General features: G+C 43.4%; 2 protein-coding genes across 3 annotated transcripts in view; both read left to right on the top strand.

Annotated features, from left to right (window-relative positions):
- Positions 1-16,210, top strand: part of LOC142968377 (plakophilin-4-like) — a 52,556-nt gene extending 36,346 nt beyond the window's left edge. For both annotated transcript variants that reach the window (XM_076108219.1, XM_076108229.1), the window contains exons 9-21: positions 889-1,021; positions 1,728-1,941; positions 6,969-7,152; positions 7,983-8,100; positions 8,813-9,004; positions 9,203-9,376; positions 9,594-9,744; positions 10,759-10,951; positions 11,443-11,527; positions 11,877-11,994; positions 12,100-12,240; positions 13,045-13,109; positions 15,354-16,210. In XM_076108219.1, coding sequence (XP_075964334.1) covers positions 889-1,021; positions 1,728-1,941; positions 6,969-7,152; positions 7,983-8,100; positions 8,813-9,004; positions 9,203-9,376; positions 9,594-9,744; positions 10,759-10,951; positions 11,443-11,527; positions 11,877-11,994; positions 12,100-12,240; positions 13,045-13,109; positions 15,354-15,599 — 2,014 coding nt within the window. In that variant the 3' untranslated portion in view covers positions 15,600-16,210. The remainder of the gene's footprint in view (positions 1-888; positions 1,022-1,727; positions 1,942-6,968; positions 7,153-7,982; positions 8,101-8,812; positions 9,005-9,202; positions 9,377-9,593; positions 9,745-10,758; positions 10,952-11,442; positions 11,528-11,876; positions 11,995-12,099; positions 12,241-13,044; positions 13,110-15,353) is intronic.
- A 2,148-nt stretch (positions 16,211-18,358) lies between these two features.
- Positions 18,359-20,590, top strand: dap1b (death associated protein 1b). Its single transcript, XM_076108242.1, has 4 exons — positions 18,359-18,518; positions 19,634-19,727; positions 19,883-19,946; positions 20,041-20,590. Exons 1-4 carry the CDS (start codon positions 18,449-18,451, stop codon positions 20,155-20,157), a joined length of 345 nt encoding a protein of 114 aa, XP_075964357.1. The 5' UTR covers positions 18,359-18,448; the 3' UTR covers positions 20,158-20,590.
- The last annotated feature ends 532 nt before the right edge of the window (positions 20,591-21,122 follow it).

The raw sequence follows: 21,122 nt of genomic DNA, 5'->3' as shown, positions 1-21,122 counted from the left end.
GTATTTCTTAACCATAAGATGTAGTCAGTGGTTAGTAACCAGCGCAGTGTAGCAGGAAACAGTCAACCGAAGGGTCTACGAATGCTTACAAGGCATCACTGTTCTGCTGGGTCAACACCGGTGTCCTCTTTCTATTCAAACAGGGAGCCCCATGGGTAGTTACATGCAGCTCCAGCTTTTTAAGCTGGCTCTGCCGTGCTTGGCCTCTCAACAATAGACTCTCACATACGCTAAAGTGCTGCGTCTGCTCTTGTCGTTCAGACGTGTAAGTGCAGAGAGTGGGTTGACTTCGGCAGTAAAACCCCCCCCTGACGTTGCACATCGGGAGCTTTGTTTACACCCCTGTATGTTGTTGTAGTGTAGCTACTTGAAGAGAGTGCTTCAGGGGGGGCCCACCGTGACTCAGGTCGGTTCAGGAAGTCAAATTTCCCCCGAGAATATCTAACTGGATCTCTGTCCAGGGTGTTTTTCAGCTTTGTGCTGTGATTTATTCAAAGCTAAAACAGTTTGTACAGCCTGGGTTCTTGCTGCGCGTAATTCACTCTCGGTGAGGTAGAGCACACCTGCCACAACTCGAACACAAGTAACCTCATCGTGTCACCTAGTTTCAGATACATGTACTGTATGTAAAAGACGGAAGTACATTTTTGATAAGTAACGTGCCAGAAGAGAGCAGTCGAGAGGCGATGCATTCCTCACTTCTGTGTGACCAGAGTGGATTGTTATATAGAACCGGATGTGAATGTAATTTCCTTTTCTTATTAGTTTGCCCTTAGGTGCTGAAGTATTCATTTTGATCGAAACTGTGCCCGTGTTTTTAAGGAGTAACTTAATTTCTTGCCCGTCGTCACGCTGATGCCTTTGCACCCCCCACCCCTGTAATTCTAGGGAGTTTGCTTGGCGTGACCCAGAGCTGACTGAGGTGATTCACATGCTGCAGCACCACTTCCCCTCAGTGCAGGCCAACGCAGCCGCCTACCTGCAGCACCTGTGCTTTGGCGATAACCGGGTTAAGACGGAGGTAGGTATTGTACCACCAGTGCCACACTGTGTCTTATTATATATTTCAAGTGAAATGTCTTAACTTGTCACAACCCTAGATGGATTGCACAGACATGCATGCCCCCCTCAGGATGAATTGTAATACCTTAAGTGGTCCCTTAAATGTTACTTACTCTGACCCAGCAGACAAAACCGACGGCAGAATCACACACGTAGACACATTCGCACTGCTCGCTCATGCCATAAACCATTAAAAGAAACAACCGTACTGCTAACAGTTAACTTAAAATAGACACACAGGAATCCATCGCTACGCCCGTTTTTCACTCGCAACATTAAAGGTCAAGTTTGTCTTTTCTCAACGTAAAGCTGAAAGAGAAATAAGACTTCAGAGATGAAGAATTCTTTTATCCAAATGTCAACATCTCACAAAATGATTCATACTATGAAAAGCAGGAAAGATGGAGCAATCCTTTCCTAGTACGTTTCATTCCTCTCTCAAGATGAAAGTGTTAATTTAGTCGTTTAAACCACCGTGTCCTTTGGTAAAGGCTTTTTTTTTGTAGACATAGATTATAGACAGTATGATTAAATTCCCTGTGTCTAGATTCTCTTGTCACATGAATAAATGCATGATTTTGCGCTCCACAGTATATAAGATGAAAAAAAAAAAGGTTTGTGGTCAGAATCTTTTCCCCACCTGATCTCACTCACATCGTCCACAGGTGTGTCGACTGGGTGGAATTAAACACCTGGTGGACCTGCTAGACCACAAGGTCCTTGAGGTCCAGAAGAACTCTTGTGGAGCTCTGAGGAACCTCGTTTATGGGAAAGCAATGGATGAGAACAAGATCGCTGTGAGGAACGCAGGAGGTGTCCCAGCTCTGCTCCGCCTGCTGAGGAAGACTGTGGATGCTGAAGTGAGGGAGCTTGTCACAGGTGAGTCAGCATGTGTGGAGGATGTATCTGCATTTCAAAACACTGAGGTGAATTCCGAGCTTGTTGGTTTCCCTTTTAGGATGTGGGCATGTAGTGTTTACATGCTTCCACATAACTATGATCCGCTATAAAGCTCCTCCTTCTGCCCTAACAAGAAAGCAAAAGTACACTTCCTGTCATCTAATGATTAGTTTCATTATCAAAGAATTTTTCAGCTTTAACAATTTTGAAAATTGTGACAAAATTGGCCGCCTCAATTTCCCCCATGATCAAAGTCAAACATCTTTATGTTGCTTGTTATTTGAAACCCAAATATGTTCAATTTTACACTCATTTAAAACAGAGAAAGGGGACAAATAGTCATATTTAGGAGGCTTGAACCAGAGCATGTCTGCTGTTTTTCCTTGGTGAATCACTAAAAGCAGTGATCATTTACATTTTATACCAAAATCAAATGATGAGATGTGAGAGGAGCTTTTGGTGATGAACCTTCAGATGATTATCACCTGAATCTTCAACTCCCCTCGGCTTTTACTGAGGTTTATATGTAACCAAGTTTCAGCTCATTGTTCAGCTCTCCGGCATTAAACGCTGTTGTTGTGGGTCACTCTTGTAGAGAATCTGATCTTTAGGAGGTTTAGCGCAGGGTTACAGGAAGGGAACATTCTGCAGGAGATCCTGAATTATTTACCTGACAAACCTGCAGGTGTCACTACTGCTTATCATATATGCAAAGAAATGAAACCACATTTTCACAGGCTGGAGAAGAGATTTAGTGCCGTCTCTGTCTGAAAACAACTGTCTGTGACAATCTGCTTGTCAGTCTCCTCCTCTCTGCATTGCACTGTGTGCAGCTCAGTTGTATTTGTGCGTTGTCTAATCTCTGCACACAGGGTATAAATCTGTGTTGTCTAGGATCAGGGTGGAGCACCGCAGAAATGAGCAAGCCAAGTCGTTTGGCTCCCAGGTGGCTGAGTCAGCCGCTTGAGCTCGACTCCAGCCCCCCGCACTAATATGGTCTCGAGTGTCAGTCCAGCGAGGCCCCCGCAGGGAAACACTACAGTCGGAGAACGGACACAAAACACATGTAGCATTTTTATTTTTATTTTACCTCGTCCGGGAGGAGATCGTCTTCAGTAACACAAACCAAAGGATCACCATTTTAAAAGAGCGCAAGAGCAGAATGTGCCTTCTAATTTGTCGCTCATATAATTAAGTACACAGGAGTCAACGGTTGATATCCAGTGAAACTTCTTTCGCTCCCTTCATTCACATTTCAAAAGGTTACCCCACCAAGAGTAAGCAGCTTTAATGTGAGGTCTGTTTAAAAGTCTTTTCCCCGACTAGCCTGAGAGCCTGCTGCAGCTAATTGTGGTTCAGGCCCCAAGACGGGGAGCAATTAGAAAAGGTCAGAAGTGCTGCATCACCTCCGGTTAATTAGGGCTGATGAGAACAATCCACATAAAGAGCTTTCAGCTGGATGACAAGGGCATCCCACAGCAAAGTGGAGCAGCTAGAAATCACTCACTCACCGGCAGCTCATCTCTACTTACAATGCACTGTTTGCATAATGTTGTATATAAATGACTTATAACACCCTAGAAAGCCAGCCAGGTGTCGGAACTTAGCTTGAGAAGCGTTTGGGGGGGGGGGGGGGGCTCTCATTTGTGTCAGTGGCTCCTTCTCGACTCCGCTGGGAGGTCCAGGTGTCACCTGTGCGTCATTAAAAGTAGCTGCACGAACAGGCCAACCGCCTGCTCCGGGTCAGAGGTCATGTTGTGGGGGACACAAGAAGCGGACCTTACCTGCCATCGTCTCCCAGCAGCTGTTGTGGTTATTGCTCTGTCCTGTAACAGCCCCTCAGATCAAAAGGCCAAACCGAACAGCGCCGTCATTAGCTCAGATACTGGGGACGCCTGAAACCAGCATGCACACAGAAAAAGCTATGTTTTTGTTTCCCTTTGTTAGATATTACACGGCTCCATTATTTTGGCTTTACTTTGGAAACTGTAACTTTGGAAACTTGCTCTGTAAGATTCTAACTTGTTTTCATAATTCTAAACCTTCGGCCCGACATAGAAAATAGTGAAAGATGAAAGAAAACACCCAGAATGAAGGTAACATATTTTAACACTATCCTGTTTTTTATTGTTTATTTTTTGCTCCAGTCTTGCTCTTCTTGAGAACGGATATTAAATCTGTAGCAACTGTTTTTATTTTTTTCAGTTTTATCAAACTCAGCACTACTCTGAAAAGTTCAACTTCTTCCATTTCCCTCAAAGGTGAATAGTTGCCGAGTGTTGGCATCGATTACTGCCTTTGTTTTGTTTGAGAAGAAAGAATAAGGAGGTTAAGACCTCTTGATCAAATGAAAAATGAGAAAGTGAATTTGATCCAAAAATAAATCCAGCTATAGCCGTAAGCAGCATTGCACCGACTTCCGCTGCATGAAGGGAGTAAATGAGAAACGCCCACCAACCTCAAAAGTACACACCAAGCCGGCTGTCTGAGGTTTAGTAGAGATAGCTGCAGCCTGTGTTTAGCCTTGCGATGCGGTGACTTTACAGTGGGGGATAAACAAGCAGCTTTTTTCTTTTACAGTGTAAATGAACGAGCTTTGAATATGAACTTACTAGTTTGTAAGCTTGGTGTTGTGATAGTTGTGACAATTTGACTGTTGGGTAGATGGTGTGAACTTTGGGCCCTTGGACACAGAGAGCCCACCTCAATGAACCAGCTCTGCAGGCTTAGGAAACACTTTGCCACCCCATGTTGTCTGTTATAAACCTCTCACCTCTTTAATGGCAAAAAATGACATGACATTGTCTACATGCAAGTCTGGTGATTGGTTACAGATAACTGCAAACTCGACGGGCAACGATCTGCAACAAGACACGCAATGACGGCCAGATGGTCCTTCTGAGGGGCCACCTGACCGCTGGCTCCGCGTGTCAGGGCCGTTAAGTCGCCGGTATAATTGCTTATCGGATGGTGAAACGGCTTTGGAAACCATGAGAGAGGGCTTCCGGGAGAGACTGTCTGAAAATGTGTGTCGATCACAGCTGAGCTACCTCAAGTCAAGAGAAAACGTCTGCTCGGTTTTCAGTTGAGTCAGCTCTTGGATCAATGCTTCAACAGCTGTTAGAGATATTCTAACCAGCTTCTTCCTCCATCTCTGTATTGAGCCTCTCCCTCCTCTTGCTCTCTGGAGTTTAGCGCTGGATAGAATTATTGGCCCTGGTGTCACAAGAGTGTTTACATTGGGTCGCCGTTTCAAAGCTAGGGCCAAGGCACCTGAGAACATGAGCAGAGAACACCGTTTGGTTCACACGCACACACACACACACACTGACAGATTTGCTCCATCTGACTGTCAGATATGACTTATTGCCGCTAGTGTTGCACCACTGACAGCGTTGTCAGTCACACCCCAGTGATTTCGCCTGTTGGTTTTTCTCTAGCATGCCACCGCCTCCACGGGACCAGGCCTGAAATCCTGCAGAGAATGTTTCATTTCTGGAAATTGCCATTAGATTGGGTGTGGAGGAGCTGGAGTGGAGGGTTGTGGAGTTTGAAAGCACCCGTGAAGTTGGTCAGCAGGCGTGTGAATTTATGTGTTGTCGCTGCATTAGTGGTCCTATTTCAGGGCATTCCTTGTGTGCATCGGAGTATCCCGTGAGAAAGGAAAACACAGAACTGGCTGTGCTTGCGCAAGGAGCAGAGCTCTATCGCCACAGTGGGATTTGATTGAAATGTATCCCACTGCCTGAGCAGAGCAGAGACGGTAGCCCCGTCTGATGCTAGGGTTTCGGCATTCAACCCCTCACACGCTGCTAGCAAGCTCTAATAAGAAGCACATGCTGCATGCTGTCTTTCTCGAGAGCCCAAGTATCACTTAGTGCTCAGCTTTGTATTGACATTTTGTCAAAATACAAATGGAATAATGAAAGCTCACTCCCAGATTTGAATGTTTCTTTAAAGTGCTTTGATGTTTGTAGTAATAGCTGTTGATTAAATGACTGGCAGAAACACTGCTTGGCAGACTCATATCTGTCTATACAGCTTCTTGCCAGCAGTGTGTCTGAATTGGGCTCCGGGGCTATATTATAGACTATTATCGTCTCTGTTGGTTCAATTAGAGAGAGAGGGGGGGGGCAGCGTGCTAAGAGGAAATAAAAAAACGAGCGTAAGCGAGAAGGAGTCAGGAAAGCTAATCATTATTTTCTTTACCTCTACCATTGAGGCGTACTTGTATACGAGCTTCAGATATACACAGAGAGAGCTCAGTCTGATAGCGTGCACTGGTCTGTAGATCATGTACTTTGTTCTACACTTACAAACCCACGGTCAAGTTGAAGTGCAAAAACAGCAGCATAATTGGACACGAAGTGACCACTAACACACATGCACTCTGTAGTTTTTGTTGCAGCAGCATTTTTGGAGTATTAACCGTGTACTTAGCCGCAGCATCAGCCTCCTCCAAGGTTGCTGGTGGCCTGCGCAAGTCAGCCCTGGGCAGCAAGAGGCAGCTAATTAGAAGAACATTGCTACATGCCGGCTAATCCTTGACAGATGCGGCATCAAAGGCTGTGCATAATTATCAGTGGTTACCAAAAGTCTATTTGACTTCAGTGAAATGACACAATTTCTAAATGTTTATATTTCATTTTGAAATAACTTGAGTCTTTGCCATATGGATCTCCGCCTCGTCCTCTTTCTTTTTTTTGCCGTTTCAAGCAAATAATCTCAGCCCCGAGGATATTCTGCCCCAGATGAAATTTGATGTGAATGTCTGATGCCTTGATGCTCGAGCTGTTCCTTTTGTGAGGAACACCTTTTGTGTGTGTGAGTCAGTCTCCGTTTGTTTCGTGGACACATCCACACACACACACACACACTGAGCTATTAAAAGCCTAAATTGTGGCTATCTCTGTTGGGTTACCCTAACTGCACATGACAGCTGACAAAACGGGAGGTTTGCGTGCCTGCTTCTCAACGCCTGCGTTTGCGTGCGGGTTTCTCCACAGGGGTGCTGTGGAACCTGTCGTCATGTGACCCCATCAAGGTGACAATCATTCGGGACGCCTTATTGACCCTTACCAACACTGTGATCATCCCTCACTCTGGATGGAGCAGCTCCACCTTCGATGACGACCACAAGCTGAAGTTCCACTCCTCCCTGGTCCTGAGGAACACCACAGGCTGTCTGAGGTAAACCACCTGATGAGCACACTGGGCACTAGCACCCCTATGTGGACAACTGACGCCATTACATCTAGTGGGGAATGAGCTCATAATGTGGCTCTTCTCTAAAAGCTCCGTTACTGTTGTCTTTGAAGAATAGGTAAGACTGAAGTGACCTCATGAATGAAACATAAGTCAATTTTGCAGACCAATGAAGAGTAACATTTATATAATAGTGTCAGAACGGTGTGTTTTTTGTCAAAATAAAAGATTTTAATGAGCAACATCAAAAGAAAAAAATACCTAAACTCTTGTAATTGTGCATGTTTTAGTCAAATAGCTACGACCCGTCATGTCTCTATTTCAAAGTCATCATTTCATAGACGATTTCAGTCAATTATGTAATATTACCAGCTTTTCTCCCGGGGCGACTTCCTTTGAAGACAGTGTGCTGCATGTAGAGTTTAGCCTTTAATTGCGGCTAGTTGTGTGTGTGTGTGTGTGTGTGTGTGTGTGTGTGTGCGTATAAATGCATAGATGCGGTTGTGTGTGTGAGAGAGAGCACACTTAGTTAGTTCCTTATTTACTCAGCAAAGTGCTATAATGACTTCAGTCAGACCACACAGACACTTCATACATTATGGATGGTGTACACATTCAAGTGGGACATACACACACACACACACAGCTGTCATTTTGTGTATTTGCATATGCTCATTTGTTTGTTGAGTGAAGCCCCAAATCAAAGGCCTAATTTTTGGTGTGTGTGTGTGTGTGTGTGTGTGTGTGTGTGTGTGTGTGTGTGTGTGTGTGTGTGTGTGTGTGTGTGTGTGTGTGTGTGATGTGCTTTTCAAAAGGAACCTGAGTTCAGCTGGTGAGGAGGCCAGAAAACAAATGCGTGTTTGTGAAGGCCTGGTTGACTCGCTGCTCTACGTCATCAAAGCATGTGTAAACACCTCTGACTTCGACAGTAAAGTATGCACTAAAACACTTCCCACACACGCACACACACACACACACACAGGAGGAAAACATGCTGCCACATGATAAGAGGCTCTGGGGGAAAATCCCACTTAACCCCGTTTGAATCATTTTATTGCCTGTGACGGAATGACCTCCACATTATCCAGCAGCAACTATTTCATTTACTTTATCACCCAAAGCACAACTCGTACATGCACAACATGTAGAATCCAATAGCCTGTAGCTCATTGACCTGCTATAGAGTGTGCCAACATTTTCCTATGGCAGCTGTAGAAATTAGTCCAGATCTATCAGACGTGCATCTGTGGACTGTAAAAGACATAGAAAGTCAAGTGGCTCATCTGTAAAGTGGAGATCACATCCCCCTGGGAACTGGGCCCCTTAATTTTGTCAGACATGTATGCTCATTGACATTCTGTGAGGCAAAGCCTGCACAGAACTCAAACAGCGTGGAATAAAATTAGCTCTGGTCCAGATAATCTTTCTTGCTGGAGACCCCTTGGATTCCATAACGAATTGATTTGTGACGCCGCAGATAGCAGGCCTGTGTACCACACACTGGCAGCATATAGTGTAGCATGCTGCACGGAGTTTATTGTATTGTAGCTTTTGTCATGGTGATTTGGACAGTCGCGACTGTAACCACTCACCCAAACACCCCCCCCCCCCCCCCCCCCCCCCGTCTCCTTCTGCCCGCCAACAGATTGTGGAGAACTGTATTTGCACTCTAAGGAACCTGTCGTATCGTCTGGAGCTGGAGCTGCCGCCATCCCGGCAGATAGAGGGGCATGAGGTAGACGGCTTACTGGGCAGCGAGTTGCCCAGTAAAGAGGTGGACTCCAGCTGCTGGGGCAGGAAGAAAAAGAAGAAGAAAAAGAGCTTGCAGGAAGACACGGTGAGTGTGGTGCTCAGTGCAATATTCAAATCAGCAAAAAGTGTGACGCGTCCACATTTATTCAACATGTACGTCAAAGTTCGGACCACATATGGAAAACCTTGCAGTCGCGTCCTGTTTGTTCTTCATTGTGTACAGTACCATCTTTATGACAAGAAAAACATCTAACATTATTAAACACTGTGATTGTTCGTTCAGTGGGACGGTGTCGGACCCATCCCCGGCTTCTCCAAGTCTCCCAAGGGGGCAGAGATGTTATGGCACCCTTCGGTGGTTAAACCTTACTTGACACTGCTGGCTGAGAGCTCAAATCCCGCCACCCTGGAGGGCGCCGCTGGGTCCCTTCAGAACCTGTCAGCTGGCAACTGGAAGGTACAGTAATGTTTGTGTATGTATGTATGTACACACAAACAAATACACGCACTCTCCAGGAGACTATTTATCTCAAGCATCTATTCCCAAACAATCTAAATCAACCGTGTCAGACATAGCTGACGTCAGCTTTGCGTTAAAACACTTTAGGACCATCCATTCCCCCCCGTGAGGCGTCCAGACCCTTTTGGAGGTTTAATGCCTTTTGTGTGCTCAGTTTGCAGCATACATTCGTGCAGCAGTGCGTAAGGAGAAGGGACTGCCCATCCTCGTGGAGCTGCTGCGGATGGATAACGACCGGGTGGTGAGTTCGGTTGCCACTGCTCTGAGGAACATGGCGCTGGATGTCAGGAACAAGGAGCTCATAGGTCAGTCACACGGTTTCATTTCAGACTGTAATTGACTCTGATGAGTTGCATAAGATGAATATGAAGATTCTTAATTCCTTTTCTCCTTACCATGACTTTGTTTAAGTTGACAATGTAGCTCATGTTGCACTGATGAGCCATGTTGTAAACGGGTTCATATAACGTGAATATAATATGTTGATTTGCATTACAACTACTTTATTTAATTGCTCAGTACAGAAGTGTATAGGATTTATGGGGAGCTATATGCAACAGGATCCTTTGGAAACTGGTAAAACATGAATCAGAATTGAACTGATACTGAATTGGAATGGGTACTCAGCACATTACATCCCAAACAGTTACATTCTTTGTATATTATAGCTACTGACAAGATAAACACCGCTAAACAATGTGCTTAAAATACTTGTGAACATTTTAACTACTGGTTATCATTTTTCATTCCATCTCAGCCCATTTTGTTCCATTAAACTCGCATTTAATGAAAAACAAGTTTTTACGCGCTCGCTGTGTGGAATTAATGAGGAGTTACAGTTTCAGCAATGCAGGGGTGACGCCTGGCAGATGGGGGAGGAGTTGCAGTGTACTGTTTACGGTGCTTTTGGTTTTGTGTGTGTGTGTGAGAGAGAGAGAGAGTCAATGCTGCATGTATTCAGGTCCTTCGGCTAGGCTGCTCTGCTGAAGGAGAGATAGGGGAAACAATCCTTTTTTTTTTTTTTTTTTTAACACCAGCATGCTCACACTCTGACGTCCTTGTGATGATAACGCAATGTCATTTAGGAAAACTGCCTACCTCCCCGCAGTCCCGAGCAGATATTAATATATCTTTCATATAGCAAGCACAAGATATCGTTTAGGTCACTGTGGCAGGCATTCACTTTTTCATTATGTAACATGGAAAGATAAATGCAATGAAGTCTGTGTGTCTTGTGTCCGTGCATAAACTGCTGTACACTGCGTCATAATGAGGTAGCTGCATGTCTCACCTCCTCCCTCCTCCCTCCTCCCTCCCAGGGAAGTACGCGATGAGGGACCTGGTCAATCGTCTCCCCGGGGGAAACACCACCCTGCTGTCAGACGAGACGGTGGCGGCCATCTGTTGCACCCTGCACGAGGTCACCAGCAAAAACATGGAGAACGCCAAGGCCTTGGCCGACACGGGCGGCATCGAGAAGCTGGTCAACATCACCAAGGGCAGGGGAGACAGGTGGGCTCCAGCAGCATGTATTTGTCCCAACGCGTTTGGTGAGGGTGTCGAGTGCACACTGATGTAAACCGCTCTCGCTAACATATGCACATGCCCAAATGCACTGCTAGGATACACAGAGAGCCATATGTGGCTGGTGGCAAGGCTGTACAGACTGTCCTGGACATTGGACAGTTTTACACAAACACTTACACATTTAATAAGCGCACACACACACACGAACATTTAAATGCTCAGAGAAGGAGAGACCGGAGCCACACAGGGAAGGTGGTTTCGTGTGCATTGAGGTTCTATGTCCCTGTGGATTGATGTACCAGCAGCTATTTCTAAACCCACTATATATTCAGTGATGTTCCAGGTTACAAGCCACTGAGGACACTCGCCTCCTTCAATCACGCTGTCCTGTGATATCTACAATGTGATTTGAAATGAGGTTGAAGTAATTCGGGAATACTCAAAAGTACACGTTTATGTTTTTGTGTGTTTTCCAGGTACTCTCTGAAGGTGGTTAAAGCATCTGCTCAGGTGCTGAACACACTGTGGCAGTACCGGGATCTGCGTACCATCTATAAGAAAGTAAGAGCATTGGGGCTGATGGCAAGGGCCCATGATGGTACTGTTTAGACTTTAAACAGTCACATACGTTTGTCTGTTCACAATCAATTGATTACCTTATGCAAGGAGAGGCAGTTTAACTGTAAGAAAGAAACCGTTGAACATTTGTTACATGTTGTAATTCTCAGTGTGTACAACATGTTTTATCGATATGGGCTTACTGCGGGCCACACAGCAAAGGATTCTTTTTATATATTCCCTCTGTGACCAAAGACATTTTTAAAGATACCACACAAGAGTTTTGCAAAATCCAGCACTGCTCTAGTTATTCAAACCACCACTTTTCCTCTCTCTCTCTTCTTCCCAACAGGATGGATGGAACCAAAACCATTTCCTCACTCCAGTGTCAACACTTGAACGGGACAGGTTCAAGTCCCAGCCCACCCTCCCCACCAGCACCATTCAGATGTCCCCAGTCAACCACCCTGGTAGGCTCTAGTTTCCTACAGACACTGCCAGATGAAAATAAACTCCGCCAGTGCAACAGGAAAACCTCTGGAATTTATTGTTGAAATGTGTTTTTCTCTTCACAGCTGCCAGTGCCACGTCGTCTCCTGCCATGCTGGGCATTAAAGAGCATAGAGACACTAACAGAGATTACCAGAGCTCACAGTCAACTATGCAATTTTATAATTACCAAGGGGACAACAATATCCATAAAAAACAGTATACAGGTACTCAAACAACGCACACATCTGAAAGCTATTGAAAGTCCGTACAGTTTGCATATTAGTGGTCTTTAAAACTGTACTAAAACTGTATCCACTTTCTGCACCAGACTGTAATCCCAGGCTACCCTTTGGTCCTCTCGGTGCAAGGCTTTATCTATGTTATCCCTCACACCGCTCCAAGCAGATTCCATGGCCAGTGTCGTCTCCCTGCCAAGGCGGTCTCTTTTATCATCTCCCCTAATGCCTGCCAGCCCTGAGACAGTCAGTCATTTCAATTCAGAGCACTTCAGAGCTGGTGTGCACAGCAGTGAAGTCAACTGGTCAGCCAGTGGAGGACCCTTCACAACGGTGCCATTGTTAGCTGGCCCAAGCCGTAGCATGCAGACAGGGGGCAGTGAGTGAGTGGGTACCCAGACATACTACAGCCAGACGAGAGCTCTTGCCAGCCTACGCTGGTCGGCGGGAGCAACGGGAGGGAAGAGTAAACAAAATGAGCCGCAGCCTCAACGGTCCACGCTTTACATAACGAAATAGAAATTGAGTTTCCGGATTCCACCGGTCGGGTTAAGTGCCAACAGAAATACCCATCCCGTGGGCTATGCAAACAACAGAACAGCAGTGGCCAACTCTATTATTTGGTGTTATTGCTCTCCACAGCATAGAATAGCGCTTCTTGATCCTGCTCTATCTAAATACAGACATTTTTTATCCTATGGGGATGTGCATACTTGGTATGAAATGAAGTAATGCAGTGTATTTGCTTCAAGTCCCACTGAATTTCTCTTTATATTTATTTATTTTTTCCAGGGTCTGGAAAGCCTTCTCCATATTACTACTCATCCCCCACAAGAGAGGAGCCCAGAAGAACACAGGTGAATACAATCAGTCTGCATAAATGTTTGGTTCTGTTTCACAAGCTCTGCATTCATATCCGCTTGTGTTTTCTTTGCTATGATTCAACCCTGCCATGCCACCTCATTAGATTGTTTCCACAATGCAAATTAACTCTGTTTTTACCTATTAAGTTTAGTTTATTTGTGCAGAATATTGTATTGGCAACAACGAGCAGCGCCCCCTGCAATGATATAACATAATAGCATCTTGTGTAATCGCATACAATAACACACATTTGAGGCATGTAGGACAAGGTGCACAGAGGGACATGTGTACACAGTTTTCTATTATTCCTTATTATATGTTGTCACTATACTTTAGGTGTTAGCTGAAAGCTCTGACAATTTTGCATATTGCATGAGTCAGCAGCTAATCAGTGCTGCATCCACGATATTTATATTTTGGTAGATTTAATTGCATCAAAAACAACAAAAATACAACCAAGTAAAGCTTTGCACTCTTCATTATTGTTTTATCTGTGGATTCTGAGTCAACCAATTAGTCATGAGATGCCCGAAAATAGAGAAAGCCTTGGGTGAGAGCTTCAAAGGGTTATTTTGTCTGAACAACAGTCTAAATATATTTAATAGCCAATGATTTACAAGGCAGAAAAGCAGCTTGTAAAAGAGAATGTTTAACATTTTTGCCTGATAAATGACTCAAAACAATTAAATGAATTATACTTTTTTGTTTATTTTTTGATCAATGTTTGCTTCTAGTAAGTGTTTGATAGCAATAGTACAACGCCGGTGTTTGAGATCCTTCCACCGTTCTGTATCAACCCGGCTCTTCCACCCCACTTGACTAATACAAAGAGACTGACGCGTATTACACTGCGGATAAATGGCCGATGCCGGGAATGACCCAGCACATCAGCTATTGTCTGAGCGAGAGTGATTGTGACTGCTGGGATTGGGATGGTCTGGGTGCGTCTCGGGCACCTGTCACTGCGGGACACATCCATGTGTGCCCGTTCAGATAACAGGCACAGTGAGAAGGAGGCAGGAGGGAGGAGATGTCGGAGACAAAAGAGAGAGTTCTCTTGTGCCCTTCATCCCATCACATTTAGGCCAGTTAATGTTCGAGGACAGTCGTCACCTCATTTATTTCAGATAAATTCCTTCTATCTTCTGGATTTATAGCATTTACCTTGAAGCAGTTTTCTGTTGCGTTAGTGTCTCGAGACGTGTCGGCTCTGAGGTGTTTGATTAGTTTACTGGCTTAAAAAAACAACTCCTCCAGCCAGACAAGAGTGCGTTTAGCTGAAACTGCAGAGATGTCAGCATCTGTTGTTTCATTTTATTACCAACAAGTGGACGTATCTAACAAAAACATTTGTGTTCTTGACAGTGGTGGAAGAAGTACTCGGATCCTTAAATTGTTGGAATACTTAAAACTACATTTTAATTTATTTACACCTCGTTTTTTGTATGGATTGAACAAACAAGAGATTGTGCTGTCAGGCATATTTTGTTTCCATTGGACAGAGCAATGCTTGCTGTTTCCAGTCTTTATGCTAAGCTAAGCTAACCTGCCGGCTGCAGTGTTCAATTCAACAGATAGACATGAGTAGATTAGTGGTGTATCAATCTTCATGTCTAAGTTAATTGTATTTACTTGATATGCTAAAGGGTGATGATGCATCATAAAATTGGCATCTGCAAAGTAGCCACTAACTTTACCAGCACGATAAATGTAGTGGAGTAAAACGTACATTTCCCTCTGAAATGTAGTGATTAAGTAGCATGAAATGAAAATACACAAATACCTCAAAACTGTCATTTGAATCCTTAAAATGTCCGTCCTGGTTGATTTGGCATCACCTGTGACTCCTCATCTAACTGCTCCGCTTTCCTTGGACTGCTTCACAATAAAAGCCTCCTGATATTTTACCAGTCTGAATGCTTTTAATATGAGGCAGTGGGAAATGTTCGGTTCGCATTAAGTCCATATCGACTCTGGTGCGGTGTGAGGAGGGTGACCAGTAAACAGTTAGAAACAGATACACTAGATTACATACAAGGATCATTTCCTGTGAATATCTTGTGATGGCGATTTGACTCTTATAGATTCCGCCACTAACATTGAAAACTAAAGATTTCACGATTTGACTCATGAAAGTGATTTCATGAGGATTATAACTTTTAAGTACGGCACTTGAGTAAATGTGATTGCCACATCATATTTCAGTGAAAATCAAATCTGTCTCTTGTCCCTTGCAGCCCGTGTATTACACAGAGGAGCCGGGCAGGAGGAACTACGATACGTACGGAATGTACCTGCAGCATCCCCACGGCTACGACGACCCGTACTTGGAGGAGGTCATCGCCTACCCGCCCACGGGGGACTACAGCTCCCAGTCTCACGGACCGAAATCCACCACCAACTATGTGGACTTTTACGCTAGCACACGGAGGCCTTCGTACAGGGCAGAGCAGTACCCCGGCTCTCCTGACTCCTGGGTATAGGTCCGAGGGCCCGAGGAGCACACGAGAACCGACAAAACTTTTTTCATGAACTTGGCTTCATAAGTGTTTGTTTTTAAAGTGAATGCGTGTGTGTGTGTGTGTGTGGAGGGGGAGTTCAACTGAGCGATGGCAGATGGAAAGATGGAATGTGTGCCAAAGAAGGAAATCAAGGAATGTTCTTTTTAAATTATTTTTTATTTAGTAGAGGAAGATGGAATCATGCTGGGGGCCTGTTGAGGGACGATCCCCTACACTACAGCGAGGAGACGTGCGTCCTGTCGAGATGTTAGTTTTATTTTCTTTATGAAACTCTTAGCTGTGATAGCATGTTGAAAGGTGTGAGTCATGTGAGCGAGGGTCCGCGGTAAGAGTTGAGATGGGGAATGTGTATGTGCTGAAGCCAAAATGGATCATGAACTCGTATCGGTTAATTAAAAAAAACACACGCACACAAAAAAACAAAAATAGTACACTGATGATGTTAGACTGTACAGAGGGATAAAATTGTATCTGTACTTAATGTTGAAGCTGTGTAATGCCATGAAGTCTTGTACATTTCTTTCATTTTATTGTAAATACAGAAATAAAACATGTTACCTGGTTTACACTCATCAGCACTGGTTAAAAAAAGAAACATGTGCCATGTTAAATCTATAGATATATAAACATATGAAGAAATATGTGGACAAAGATGGCATCATAACACAACCATGCTAAAATAATAAAAGGTTAGTTTTGTTTTTTAAACCTGTGGTGTAGTTGCATCTTTTCACAGGTACAGTGCAAACATATCTTTCGCACTTATTTCTGTTTCTGTACACAAACAGAAAAGAGTGTGAATGTGGGAGGAACCCAAAAGAGAAATCAAACTCTTCTCTCTCTTGGACATTTTGTTCTCTGCAGTTTCCTGTCAGGGGGGAAAAAAAAAAGTTTCATTACATTGCGTTCACACAAACATGAGTGGAAGGAGGCCAGCTTTCAATCAGCAGCCCTGTGTTTGATAAAACGTTCTAATAGGTCCACATGAACGTGTAAACGTCCAGATTTTTAATTGTTTGCGTGAAAGCTTTCAGTTCAAGACGCACCCTTTATCCTACCATAAGTGCATGTTCAGAATGTGAACTTTCAAATAAGCTCATCATATATAAGTGCATCAAGGTACACTGATCATGATTTCCGCTTGCCACTAAATGCAAAGGGCTGGTATGTACCTATCGGTGCGCTGGAATTACATTACTTCTCTGTAAAGTAGTGATCAGGGTTGTTTTCCAGTTTTGTGAAGAATAATAATCACCATATTGAAGTAAACTAATTGACGGAACCATAAGAATTGACTACAGACATGACACCATCCCCCTCTGTGTAGCTACGCTTAAGCAGAAAAGTAGCAGGAGTCCTAAGTACCAGTAGTATAGTAGTAGGAGCAACACAATGCAAGTTAAGAAGATGATAAGAAAATAAAACCACAAACAGGAAGAATTCCCCCAGGTGGTCTGTGATTGTCCTCGACCATGGCAGGATTAATATGCAAAAAAATCCTTCTGGTTACCTATTAACCCCTCACTGTGCAATATATACAGTTTTTCTCTGCTACCTGGTCCGAGGTTTGCTGTGTGATAACTGGCTTAAACCCAAAAGTACCAAACTGACATGATGAAAGGTCTTAAAAACTAGCCTCAGGGTTTTTGGACAAAACAAGGCTTTAAGATCAGATAACATCCTCAAAGCCCTTATCGTGCCAGTGGATGTTTTACTGTATATTCCCAAACAAGTGTGTTAGTCATTTGACAAACAGCAGGCTTCCTGTTCTCTGCACTTAGCGCAAGAACATATTGTACAGACTCAATCGTGCTAATAAGACACAGAATACAAGAGAATATGTGTTTGTTTACAGAGCAGTGAGTCTGACACACATGCACCTGCTGTAACCTGCGGCAAAGCAATCGGACTAAGTCATGTAGGACAACTTGGAGACACAAAAGATTTTTGTTATTTGTATGTGTCGAAGCAAATGGCAAATCAAATGGGATTTTTTTTTAATAACATTTGTGTTTGATTGGCATCCTCGTGACTCCTGTTAGACCTGAGTGACACTTCTAAGGAAGGAGAGGTCTTTTAAAAGAAGATAAAACATATTAAGCCAACCTCACCCTGAGGATTATTCAGCCAGAGTAACTGAATACAGCAGTGAATATTTACAGCTGTAGTCATACACAGTGTAGGTCTATACTGATACCAATGTTTACTTCAACTAAAATTAAATGAATGTGTATTTTAAGATACCTAAGAGCAACTTGCATCAAATCGTGGCAGGGCATGTGCATTTTTACACAGAAGCACAAAGATAATTTCCAGACCCTAAAAGAGTTTGTTTTGGTAGTTGTATTAGTTGCACTGAGTTTATTTTTTATACATGAACTACGCTTGTACGCTTGTGTTGCGAATGTGCATGTATTTCAGGTCCGCTGTTTCTGTCAGGCAGCCACAGAGCATCGTGTGGATTGCGGCGCGTCTTAATTTCACAGTTTACGGCTTTGCCTAGATTTTCAAAATAAGACAGTCCTTCAAATAAAAATAAAAAAAGAGCAACTTCAATAAAACAGAAATACAATCTTTTTCCTGAGAAATTAACTGTAAGTAATTGATCAAAATGAGACATTGTATCGTTGTTGCTGTTCTTTCGTTTTATCAGTCAGAGCTCCACATTCTAAGCGTCTCTCTGACTGCGTGCTTCCTGTTAGCCAAACAGGACGTCATCTCGGTTTGAGCATAAAAACAACCGAGTGGGCGTTGAGAAGAGTTGTTAGTGTGGTGATTTCTTTGCTTTGACTCCGGAAAGTTTTTCAACAATGGTGCAGCAACTCTCCAAACCTGGAGCGAAGGAGACTCCTCTGCTGAAAGCTGGTCATCCTCCTGCAGGTAAACTGTTGTTCGCGCACACTTCGTGCTGCAGCGTGGAGTTTTATTTTGAAGACAATGAAGCCAATACGTTGTTGTTTTTCTCGGTTCTCGACCCAGATAGAGAGAGAGCCGTGCAGATTGAAAACGTTGAATCAAGTAGTTAATCTGTTTTGTTTTTTAATCCTGTTATGATGCACATTGTGCTACAGTGTGCTCGTGTCGTGTAATGCTAATTGCATCCATCGGGCTACTTTTGTGTTCTCCCCCACGCACGTTCTTTACAAGCAGGCCCCCGTTGAATGTAACACGATGTTCTCATCGGCTGAATCCTCATACAAGCACGATGAAACGCATGCAAAACCCTCGTCGTGCAAACCGACTGTTATTAGAAGCAATTTCACAATCAGTGGGTGGGGGGGGGGGGGTCTCTTTTTTTTTTATTTTTTTTATTTTTTTTTTTATTTTTTTTTTTTTATTTTTTTTTTTTGTATTGTTTTGTAGGCAGCCTCCCTTTTTGCATGTAAACATACCCTCGATGCTTTACTTGTTTGCATTTTAAGTGCGCATTGCACGACTTATGGAGAGCTGCTTAAACGTCTAACTCACGTCGTAATGTCGAAAAGACGTTGCATTAGTTGCTTTGTAAAAATGAAGTAAAGTCTTCTTGTGTGGCCCCCCCCCCCGTCATCACAGCCTGGCTTTAGTGAGGGCGTGACTTCTAAGTCGATAAATCAAAGAAGGATTTTTTTTTTTTTTTTTTTCTTGTTTTGATTTCAATGATGAGGCCTAAAGAGGTTAGTAAAAAAGGGAACAAATCAAAAAAAAAAATCTTTGTTACTGTTTTAATCCTTAGATTGATCCCTGACCCACAGGTTGGAGATACTGTGCCACTTGCTCAAATTGGATTCCAGTTAACTTAAAACAATACTTTGACCATCTGTATAGCATTGTAACGGCAACATAACTCCCAAAAGTAATATTTCTAGCCTGCAAATAGTTTTGTAGAGGACTTTTCAGGTTTACAGAAAGTAAAGTTTAGTAAATCTGCTAAACACAGGGGGCTACAGAGTTGATTATATTTTGTTTTTTGTAGATAACTCTAATTTAAACCGTTTTCTTCTCTGGGTCAACAGTGAAGGCTGGAGGTAAACGGGTAGCCAAGAAAAGCATGGAAGATGGCACCCATGGGACTCCAGAGAAGGAGACCAAGAGGTCTGATAAACCAAGGTTGGCAGTGCTCATCTTTTAAGATATAATAAATGGGTTTGAAGTGTTAACTAAAAGGGCTATTGTCTCACACCATAAAATCTTAGAATAGTCAGCAGTATTTTTGATCTAGTAGATCATTGAAATTTGTTTTTATACGTGTGATCTTGCTGCAGGTCCCTCGCCACATCCAACAGGATGCAACAAGTTAGTATGCTTCTGGCAGGAACTCTCGACAAGGTAAAGACAAAGAAAAAAAACATTGCCTTTTTTTTTTTAAAAGTTGCGGTGCCTCTCATGCCACAGTGTGTAATAAACTCCTGCCTGTTTGCAGCTGAGCCATGACTTTCCAGAGACGCCAGTGAGCGTGAGGCACAGCAAGCTGCGCCCCGCAGTGGAGAAGCCCCACTCCCCCCGGACCTTTCTCATCCAGCAGCCGAGGAAGTTTTGAACAACATGCGTTTAAGAATGTCCCAGAGGGAACCGTGTCAAGCCAGCCGTGTAACACGAACCTGAAGTGTTAGACACGTGAGGGGACTGGCATGTTGTCTGTAAAGTGTCCGTGTTTATAGAGAGAGAGCGAGGGAGAGAGAGCTTTCATCAAGCTCTGTGTTTACTTTCTGGGCTGTGCTTGTTTGTGAGAATACTATAAACCAGCATTGAATGAGTCTTTTCTAGCGTTGTAAGAGAAATGCTGTAGTTGTATTTCCCAGCTGATGAAAACCAGATGGCGTTTGGGTATGTTTAATATGGGGGTTGTTAAGTGAGGTTTTTGAGAAAGCTTTTTTTTTTTTTCCCAGTGAAATCTTCACTATGTATTGCTTGGCTCTTATTAGATTTGATTAAAAAAAAGAATACAAATAAATAAAGATGAATAATTTGCATTCCCTTGCTAGATTGCAGATCTTCTTTTTCCTCAATGTTTATTTTTGCTGTAAGCTACAATGACCACTAGGTGGAAGCAAAGTGCCATTTATAACAAACAAACAAAAAATCTGGTTATTTGTGACCTTCAAAAATCAAGCGATTTCAACCTTCATTGCTTTTTCAGGCATTTATTCACTTTCCTCCGTACTCCTGTGCATTGCAAAAACTGGTGTAACAAGTGGCTCCAATGACTAAATCCGGACTATCGTCATGATCCAAAAACAAAATCCCAAATTGTCCTCATTGTTGCCAAAGGAGCTATTTTAGTATCATGCTTGAATGAAGGTTTCCATTGTTTGGTGATTCACCGTTAAGTGGTGTGAATATAAGAACTCTTGGGGAACTTCCCATAAAGGCTAGCTAGGTCTTGTAAGTGAACAAGAGCCACAGAAACTGCTCAGCTTTGCTTGAGGGCAAATTACTCCCAGCAAAATGTTGCATCTGCAAGAGAGGACGGCGGTTAAGTAAAACAAAGAAGATGCATGCTGA

This window comes from Anarhichas minor, unplaced genomic scaffold (assembly GCF_050575085.1).
Source record: "Anarhichas minor isolate MPS153535 unplaced genomic scaffold, ASM5057508v1 ptg000004l, whole genome shotgun sequence".
Taxonomy (NCBI): domain Eukaryota; kingdom Metazoa; phylum Chordata; class Actinopteri; order Perciformes; family Anarhichadidae; genus Anarhichas; species Anarhichas minor.
Note: the sequence above shows the minus strand (reverse complement) of the source record. Positions and strands in the feature narration are given on the sequence as shown.

Excerpts from the sequence above, each read along its gene's own strand:
- dap1b (XM_076108242.1), top strand. The coding sequence starts at position 18,449 with ATGGTGCAGCAACTCTCCAAACCTGGAGCGAAGGAGACTCCTCTGCTG. Across the intron at positions 19,728-19,882 it reads AAGAGGTCTGATAAACCAAG|GTCCCTCGCCACATCCAACA; the intron begins GTTGGCAGTGCT and ends ATCTTGCTGCAG. Across the intron at positions 19,947-20,040 it reads TGGCAGGAACTCTCGACAAG|CTGAGCCATGACTTTCCAGA; the intron begins GTAAAGACAAAG and ends GCCTGTTTGCAG.